At 38.0% G+C, this 10,242-nt stretch overlaps 1 protein-coding gene across 1 annotated transcript; it reads left to right on the forward strand.

The window, feature by feature from the left end:
* Window positions 1–5,646: 5,646 nt before the first annotated feature.
* Window positions 5,647–9,076, forward strand: LOC104610267 (large ribosomal subunit protein eL20-like). The gene is made up of 5 exons (XM_088886437.1): window positions 5,647–5,745; window positions 5,997–6,345; window positions 6,486–6,601; window positions 6,822–6,885; window positions 8,636–9,076. Exons 2-5 carry the CDS (start codon window positions 6,331–6,333, stop codon window positions 8,975–8,977), a joined length of 537 nt encoding a protein of 178 aa, XP_088742563.1. The 5' UTR covers window positions 5,647–5,745; window positions 5,997–6,330; the 3' UTR covers window positions 8,978–9,076.
* The last annotated feature ends 1,166 nt before the right edge of the window (window positions 9,077–10,242 follow it).

A 10,242-nucleotide genomic window follows, 5' to 3' on the forward strand; every position in this document is an offset into this window, starting at 1 on the left:
CCTGAGGTGTGAACACCCAAGACGAGGCTGCCTAGAGGTAAGTAGGGGTGAGTAAAAAGAACCGAAAAAACCGAAACCAAATTGAAAAATGGTTAATCAAATTGGTCGGTTCGATTTCGATTAACCTTTTATAAAACTGGTGGTTAACCGAACCGATCGGTATATACTAATAATATTATATATATAATATTATATAATGTATAATTTATATATTATATTTTTAAAATCGAATAAAGGATTCGGTTTTAACCTAATTGCCTAGTCAGCCTTTTCGGCTTTCCCCTTTCCCTCTCTAAGTTCTCTCAGTTCTCTTCTCTCATATCTCTTCTCTCTTCTTCCCCAACGAACCGACGGCCTCCACACTCCGACCGAGTCATTGACGTCCGACAAGGCGACGACCTCCGGGCTTCGAATCTCCAACCGACGGCCTTCAACCAACACGCCAACTGTCTCAGTATCTCTCACTCTCAGTTCTCTCTCTCAGACTCTCATATCTTCTTCCTTCTTCCCCAATGGGCCAGACTAACCGACGGGTAGATCCATGGAGGGAAGAGGAAATACTTGCACTCTACTAAGTTTTTCCCCTTCAAAATGAAGAGCAAGAAGAAGAGAGGGAGATGATTCAAAGTATGGAGCTCCTAGGACTCAAATCCACTTCCGAACTAGTAGATCCATGGAGGGAAGAGGAAATAGTTGCACTCTTGAGAGCTAGATCTAGCATGGAAACTAGGTTTTCTAACTTCATTTGGGAACATGTTTCCAAGTATGTGTCTTATTATTCCCATGATTCCTTCTTGTTTAAACTATTATGACTTCATTTGACAACTGTTATGACTTCATTTAAGAAATGGTTGAAAAATTTAGGAATGATGAAAAATTTAAGAAATGCTTGAAAAAATTTAGGAAATGCTTGAAAATTTTTTCTTTTCTCTTCAGAGCTGAATGATGAAAAATTTAGGAAATGCATAAAAAATCAAGGTTTTTAGGAAATGCTTAACATTTGGGAACTGTTAATTGAAATGCTTAATGAAAATTTTAAGAAATGCTTCAAGGTTTTTTCCATTTTTTAATTTCGAGTGCATAAAAAAACCAAAAAACCAAACCACGGTTAATTGGTCCACTAGTTAACCGGCCGATCAGTTAATCAGTTGCATCGGTTCGGTTTTAGTTGAGATAATTAAAAAACCGAATAGATCGGTTCGGTTCAAAAAATATGCCCACGGTTCGGTGTGAGCACCCGTAGAGGAGGGGCCCGTATGCGAGGGGCACGGTCATCCAAGGTTGCCAAGTGACTCTGCACCATTGGTTCCAAAATGCACGACGAGATCTGTTCTGCGTGCACCCTAATTGGGCCCGCCCTGAGTGTTGCCATCTAACATGCCCAGGCCTGTTATTGGGCAAGGCCATGTGTGTCTACATCACCATTCAATCCTATTGTTTCATGGCCCATTACTTATGCGGCCACTAGATACTCTCAAATGCCCAATCTCTGCTTCAATTTGTTGTTTCTTGTAAGGGCAAGACCATGTGTGTCTACATCCCGTATGAGATTCTCTTTGTGGATATAGGTCATCCAATCTTTGAGAGTATAGGACCCACCCAGCAAATCACAGTCATTCAAAACTATATCCATGCTAAAGTCCTTGTTACAATTGATCAACCTCTAAAGGTAGGTTCTTTTTTTAGTGCTACTCACTGGGTCATCTACTGTTATGAAGATCTTCCATATACTTGTTACATTTGTGGATGAGTCGGACACTTTTTCCGTCGCTGTTCTCAACCCCTCCCCCATGTTACAAGTCAATCCTTTGAACAATTTTTTAATCAACGCATCATGCATCATCCCGGACCCTGGATGAGGTCTAAAATCCCCATGCGCAGATCCTAGCGACACCTATCTCTTCATGACTTTGTTCCTTGCCTAACCCAAGTTAATAACGTTAGCCCCATACTCATCATCTTTCTACGCCTACTGATTCCACCTTATCTAGGGTCATCTCTTCTTCGTCTACCACCAATCAGTCTAATCATGCTTCGTCTTCTCTTAGAGTTTCCCCATAAACCTTCCAGCTACCTTTCTAAGCCCAAACCGCCCTTACTTCAATTTCTTTGTTAGACCCAATGGTTGTTTCTTCTTCTCGAGGAAAATTCCCTAGGCTAGATCTCCTACAACATTTAGAAATTGAGAACTCGAATGATCTTCCCACTTATGACTGACCAGATACTTACACTCAAAGTAATCAATCTGAAAGAATCTTGTCAATTGTCATTCCAAACCAAGATAATGATAACCCTCTGAATACCCTGAACCATGAGTTGCTAACAAAAAGCGCTAACCCTACTGATACGATGGATCATGGTTTATTTATTTTCATGGTCTCTTTTTCTCTCTCTCTGACAAAGGCAGTGGTGGTTGGCCTACAAAAGCCACACGATCGCCAATGTTAATTATCAGTTGGAACTGCCGAGGGGCTGAACGTCCCAAGGCAGTTCAAGGACTAGGAATTTTGGTGAAAAAAGCATAATCCCGATTTTATCTTTCTTTGTGAAACCAAAATTCCTATATATAAAATGCAACTTTTGGCCAACCGATTCCATTATTCTAACTTTCATTTTATTCCTCCCAAAGGACGAACAAGAGGACTAGCAGCTTTTTGGAAACATAATGACAATGTTTCTTTCTTTTTGGCTGAATCAAGGTATGTTTTCCTTAAAATCTCCTCTCCTCCTATTTTGGATAATTGGATCATTGGTTTTATTTATGGACCCTCTATTAAAGCTCATAGGAATAACTTTTGGTCCTCTCTTCAAGAACTACAATATTTTAATTTACCTTTTCTCCTAATAGGAGACCTAAATGAAGTAGGCCATGTTACCTGTCCAGATCCCTCAACCTCTGACAAACCCTCTAGATCTACTTCTACTCAGTACCGACATTTAGTTTTAGAATAGGATTTCACGGAACATCATATTCAAGGAGGCCGACTTAGTTGGTCAAATAAAAGATCAATAGGCTTAATCAACTGTACTCTTGACTGAGCTTTAGCCACCCCTGACTGGATTACAGCTCTCCCTTGGGCATCCTTATCTCTGGCATCCAAATGGGGTTCTGACCACCACCCTTTAGTACTAGACTTATCTCTTAGGAGAGCTCAATATCCGAAACCTTTTAGGTTCTATGAAATGTGGTTGGTAGAAGAATCTTGCAGAGATGAAATCATTAAGGATGGGATTGTCATACTAACGGATATGCTGCCTTTCGAATTTCCTCCCGAGTGGATAATATTAAACAAAAGCCGATCACCTGGAGGAAAACAAAGTTTACTGATCCCCAGATAAAATTGAATGATTTAGAATCCCACATCATCTCGGTGGAACAAACAACACCATGGGATCAAAATAAATTACCAACTATTTTCATCAAAGCACCATGTGCCGCCAAAGGAGAAATGACATCCAAGGAATTAAGGATAATCAGGGAGCATGGATGACTGAGCACAAGGACATTGCAAATGTCTTTATCTCATACTTTCGAGAGCTTTATTCCCATCAAACCTTTCCTGACTTGTCTTTTATCAATGACCTTTTCTCCCCCATCATTACTGAAGCTAGCAATCAGATGTTAACTGCCATCCCCTCGGAAGAAGAAATCAAATTAGCTTTATTCAATATAGGAAGTCTTAAATCTCCTGGACTGGATGGTATGCCTGCTTTGATCTACAAAGAATATTAGGATCTAATGTGCACTGAAATCATAGACTTTGCCAGAGAGTTCTTCCAGAATAAGAGATTGTTGAGATGGTTAAACCATACATTTATCTACCTTATTCCTAAAAAAGAAAATTGTACTAAGGTACAAGATTTCCGGCCCATCAATCTTTGTAATGTCTTATATAAAATCATTTCAAAAATCCTGGCCAATAGACTTCGTACTATCCTAGATAAATGTATCTCTCCAAATCAATGAACTTTTATTCTGGGATGTCAAATGGTAGATAATACCATTTTGTTGCCCATGAAGTTTTTCATTATCTAAAACACCATAAAAGGGGCACTGGCTATTTAGCTATAAAGCTAGATATGGCTAAAGCCTATGATAGACTTGAATCGTCCTTTTTATTAGTTGTTCTCAAAGCCCTTGGTTTTTCATAGGATTTCTGTCATATCATTGTTGAATGTATATCTTCTGTCTCCTACTCTATCCTTTTAAATGGGTCAGTTGAAGAAAAGGTCCTACCCTCAAGAGGTGTTAGGCAAGGGGATCATTTATCCCTTACCTCTTCATTCTGGCCATGGGATGTTTAAGTTGTATCATTCATAAAGCTGAACAGGAGAATAAAAATTTCAAGGAATCAAAATTTCCTATACAGCACCTTCCATTTCCCACCTTCGTTCTACAGATGACATCCTTTTATTTATGAGGGGCCATCGAGAGGAAATAGACAATCTCAGAATCATTCTTGATAATTCCCAACATAATTATGGCCAGCTCATCAATTTAGACAAATCTAGGGTTTATTTTAGTAAAAACACTCATCCTTGCCATCAAAGAATTATTTGAAGATAGCTTCAAATGAAGAATCTTTCGGACAATTCTAAATACTTGGGGCTTCCTTTAATCTGGGGTAGAAACAAACATAACCAACTCTCCTTCCTCTTAGATACTCTTAGAAAGAAATTTAACAATTGGAAAGCTTCAACCATTAGTCAAGCTGGAAAACGAATTCTTATCCAATTTGTGCTTCAATCTGTTCCTAATCATTCAATGACTATAGCACAACTACCAGAAAAAAACAATTTCTGCTATGAAGAGTATCATTAAGAATTTCTGGTGGAGTAAATCATCCTCAAACCCTCATCCTTACCATTAGTGTTCTTGGTCTAAATTATCCTTAATAAAATCTCATGGAGGGTTAGGATGTCGGGAGATCAAACTAGTGAACTTGTTTTTTCTCAAAAAACTAGCCTGACACTACTTAAATGAGCAACACGAGTGGTGGACCCAAATCTGGAAATCAAAATATCTCCCACCCACTAAATGAACGTTTTCCTCATTCCATTCCTCTATTTTTGGAAATCCACAACTCCCAAGATTCAAAATCTTTTTCATGAAGTTGGTTATATTGTGTCAATGAACTCCACAATGCCAATCTGTCAAGTACCCTAGATCCAAATTAATGATTCTTTTCACATGCTCCATCGGCCTGTTAATATACAGCTTCTTCAATACACTTTTCAAGATATATAATGAGAAATGGTGAATGGAATTCACATTTAATCAATACCCTTTTTGATACAACTCAAGAATCATTTATTCTTCAAACTCTCATTCTGCCTGAAAAACACAACTATTTCTTGGATTTGGACAAACGAATTTTTCAACTGCCATGGCGTATAAAGACTTAATCCAACTGAATTTATCCCGGTTGAGTGATAGGTTAAAATTCTGTATCAAATGGATCTGGAGTCTAAACTGTCCCCCTCGCTACCAATTACTCTTCTGGCGTGTCATTTCCAACTATCTTCCTGTCAAAACCAAAATTATAAATCAAGGTCAAGATCAAAATTGTGTCTTTTGTTATAATCAATTGTTCCTTAAATGTTCTTTTACGCAATCTATTCTTTTTGCATCTCCTTGGAAGATCATTCCGGATATCCTTACGGATCATAATTGGACTGATTGCCTACATAGTCTTGATCAGAAAATTTTAAATAGAGATATGGACTTTGTAAAATCCTCAACTGGTATGCTCTTGCTTTGTATTATAAATGAATAAATCTTTAAGGAAATTGAACTTTCTAACCTATGGATCATTCGAAAAACCAATATTGTTTTTAATCATATTTTGAAGACACCTCATACTCCTACTTCACCTCTTCGATTCTATCTGCACGTCTCTCATAATACTAGCTGTATCAACTCAGATGCAGGCAAAATCTCACAATCTTATTTCTCTTTTGGCTGGATAATCAATTGGAATGTTTGCAAGTTGCAGGTGGCAGAAAAATTTTACATTCGATAGAAGATCTGCTTCCGTTAGTAGCTTCTTCAAAGCAGCTCACTCAAAACTGAAACCCTCTCAATTCCCAAACCGGCCCGGCCAGACCTAGCGTTAGCCTTTGCACTTGGGCTGGGCACTTTGTTGGGCCCTGCTACAAATCCGGGCAAGCCCAGAACTGAATGAAATTGGCACAGCCCAGCAACCCAATCCGTCTTGGGTTTTTAGGGCTCTTGTCAATTGTTCTACATAAAAGAAACTAACCCGCCACCGTTATTAATTCTTCCTCTTGGGTGTTGTTGTCGAGTCCTGCCTCTTCTCTTATCTGAAAATGGGCAATTTCAGGGTGAGCTTCTCTCCAATCTTCTGCAGTTTTTCGTAAAATGTAGCTTTAGTCTTTAGATTTCCTTTTTTTTTTTCTCCTTGGTTGAAGTTGTGATTCTTGGCGTTTAGCATTAATGATGGTTTTCTCGTTTCTGGATCCAGTTTCACCAATATCAGGTGGTCGGGAGAGCGCTCCCTTCCGAGACCGATCGGCATCCGAAGATCTACAGGATGAAGCTCTGGGCCACGAACGAGGTTCGCGCCAAGTCGAAGTTCTGGTAAGGAACTCAAACCCAAGCACCGAATCTGAGCTATTCCTTCGATTCCCAGTACTTGTATCTTGTTTTATATCATTTAATTCGGTGGATATGAATCGTTCGCTTCCGATGAAGTGCTAGTCCTGTAACGAGGACTGATTTCTTCCGACTAGTTTTTACTATTATGAGCGTATGTGACACTTATGAGGCTGACATGTTATTTTTTTATTGATTCGTCCAGGTACTTCTTGAGGAAGCTCAAGAAAGTCAAGAAGAGTAATGGGCAAGTGCTGGCAATCAACGAGGTATTTGTCATTTCTTTCCTCGATTAGGCTTTAGATGGGGTCGTTGGATTGAGAAGGGCATGATTAGAATGTCTTATTTTGTCAAGCAAGAAATTTAGTAGGATGAACAAAATAGAAGGGAAACATGGTAGAACCTTCTTGAAATTTGATGAATCCCTTTTACTTTTTTCGTTACAATTCGAAGTACCGTTTAGTTTCTTACGATTTGTTGTTCATGGTCTATGCTTTTTCTAGAATGAGTCATCATTGGAAATCAAGAACGAAACCATGTGATTTAACAAACCTAAAGTTATGTATTTGCCATCATATGTTGTTATAATTTATAAAGTAAAGAAGTATGAGTTGCCCATTTTGTTTCCATAAATTTATTGCATTGTTTTGTCGTTACAACCCTTGGTCTAGTTCCCCTTGAAACACTTCAGACTGCTCACGACACCTTTTTCTTCCCAAAGAATCTTCTGCCAAGCCAATCTGGTGACCCACTTGAATAGCTATTCAAGTGTGCCTTAATCTCTGATCATATATCTGAGATTTCAAGGTCTTTCCAAATGCGAAGACACCAATCAATCATTACATGATAGTCACCTTGAACCTCAATGCCATTCCATGACAGTCACCTCGAAGTCCTTGAGGAATTACCTTCTCCCACTTGATCCGAGAAACCTGAGAGAATAAATCCTTCATGATTTATAAAATCTCCACCAATGTCTGATGGTTTAGGCTTATCCAGCGCACAACTATCAAGTTAAGCTCAATTACACCACTGTGGCACTGCAGTCCAGTTCAGAAGAGTTGGTCTCCTTTGTTTTGCAAACACCAAACAGCAGTAACTTGCCACCACCACATGGAATATACTTTTGAGTTTTTATAGAGTAGATAATGAATGTGCTGCTCTCACTACAATAAGCTCAATGAGGATATGATCATTACAAATCGACAAGGTAGGTGTAGGTGGCTAGCATTTTTATCATTCTATAAGTAAAGGTCACATTCATGAAGGAAATGGGTTTGTTGATTATCTTTAAAATGGCTTATTGGAAAAAAAAAAGCTTTAGTCCTTGGAGGAGTAGGAGTGTAGGACCATCTCCGAGTGTAACCTGAATGGGAGAGGGGATCCATGTAGAGGCTTGAAGAAAGAGTAGAACAAGAACAGTCTACAGGGTTTAAAGACTTGAACCTAGAGGCACATCCTTTCCCTAATAGCCATCCTCAATCCTAAGACAAACCAAAAATAACTGTTATGGCACAGAATAATTATGCAATAAATCTCTTAGGGTAACCGCAAGGATGGGGGCAGGGAGGGAGGGGGATCCATATAGGAACTCGAAGAAAGAGGAGCAACAAAACCAGTATACAGGATTTATAGTTGCAGAATAATCAAACCAAAATAGGAGTGTAGGCTGTAGTAGCACAAAATTGTCATGCAATTACTGTTATGGCATAATTTTTTTTAACCATCTTGCAACTTTCATCTAGAATCATGCCTTGATAACCAGCCAATTTCTTCTTATCAGAGGAGATGCAAAACAGAAAAGACTTTGATCCCCATGGGGAGACAGTGATCTCTTGAAAGGTCGAAAATTAATAAAACTGTTTTTTAGCTGCTAGTGCTAACAACATCAGAAGCAGAAGATATCTGTGGGTTTTTTTTCCTTCTCTTTTGCTAAAAATGTCTATCTCTTAATTTGTTTCGACTGCTTATTGGAGCTTTAGGATGATATCATCATTAACTTCATTCTTGTGCTTACAGATATTTGAGAAGAACCCAACCAAAATCAAGAACTATGGAATTTGGCTGCGTTATCAAAGCCGAACCGGTTATCACAACATGTACAAGGAGTACCGTGACACCACTCTTAATGGAGCAGTGGAGCAAATGTACAATGAGATGGCTTCTCGCCACAGGGTGAGGTGTCCATGCATCCAAATCATCAAAACAGCCACCATCCCAGCTAGCCTCTGCAAGAGAGAGAGCACCAAGCAGTTCCACAATGCCAAGATTAAGTTCCCCTTGGTGTTCAAAAAGGTCAGGCCTCCAACCAGGAAGCTTAAAACCACATACAAGGCATCGAGGCCCAATTTGTTTATGTAATTCCTATGGTTGATTTGATGAACTGAGTTACTTGGAGAGAAATCAAGATTGGGATTTTGAAAATTATGTTTTTTATGGTAGAGAAAGATGTTTTGCTTATTTTTCCATGTTTAATTTTAGGGATTTTATCGACAAGCAAGTTTTCGAAAGTATCTCCAAGGTTCAAAATGTGGATACGAAATACGATGTGATTTTATTATTTGGTAATCAAGGTTAAGACAATTCATTAAAGGATTAAAAAACAACACAATACAATCAATCAGCTAGGGTTAAAATTATGACAAGTCCGCAGAGATCAAAATCACATTGGGATTCCGTTTTCCACCTTTGGTCAATTGTGCACACGGTGTGCACACACGGTACACCTCTTCTACATGATCAAAAAATAATCTTATTTTTCTGTTATTATATGATTCAAATTTGTTTTCATAAATTGATGAACAGAAAGTAGATGAAATGGTATGTAGGATTAAGCTCCTTTTCCTATATTTTCATGTACCCTTCAAATCTTGAAGGGAATGCAAGTTTTTAACATATCTCTGATCTGTTTGTGTCAGTTTCCATGCTGTATCGTGTTGAGTAGTTCTATGCCCATTTGGTATCGTTTTGAATATTTAACTATTATAGGAAATGAACCTTTCACACAAATCTGTTTGATCAATCTGTCTTAAACATGGTGAGGTTATAGTTTGATTGAAAATGCTATGATACAGAGGTGAGGTTATTGGTTTTCTATCTAGTTTTTGAAGGTGACTTTGATTTTTTTTAACTATTATAAATTGCCAAATTCAATTAAACTTTTGATATATGCATAGTTTATCATATGTGTTGTTAATCAAAACTCAAAAGTGTTTATTTTACATTTTCTCAGAAAAGGAAAATAAACGATGTCGATGTGAAACTGTCAAATTTTTTAAAGTGTGATAATTGATGTAAATAATACATCGATAAAATCGATATAATATTTACATCGATTGTCGATGTAAAACTCAACCAATGAGGAGGTTTACATCGATTTTTTATATAAACCTTAAATTAAAAATAAACACATGAAAATAAGGATTGGGTGTAAAGTTTTTACAGCAATCTGTATTTACACTGAAAACAAACATAAGGAGATGTTCTCGGTTTCAATGGCTGGTTGGGGCGTTGTTTGTCACTCGAATGCACCACTCCAAAAGTTGATCACTCGAATACATTCAAGATAAAAATCCAGGGGTCCCTGTAATGTCGAGCATTGCAGAAAGACCAAGATTAAAAGGATG

This window comes from Nelumbo nucifera, chromosome 4 (assembly GCF_055504915.1).
Source record: "Nelumbo nucifera cultivar China Antique chromosome 4, China Antique-T2T, whole genome shotgun sequence".
NCBI classification, from domain to species: Eukaryota; Viridiplantae; Streptophyta; class Magnoliopsida; order Proteales; family Nelumbonaceae; genus Nelumbo; species Nelumbo nucifera.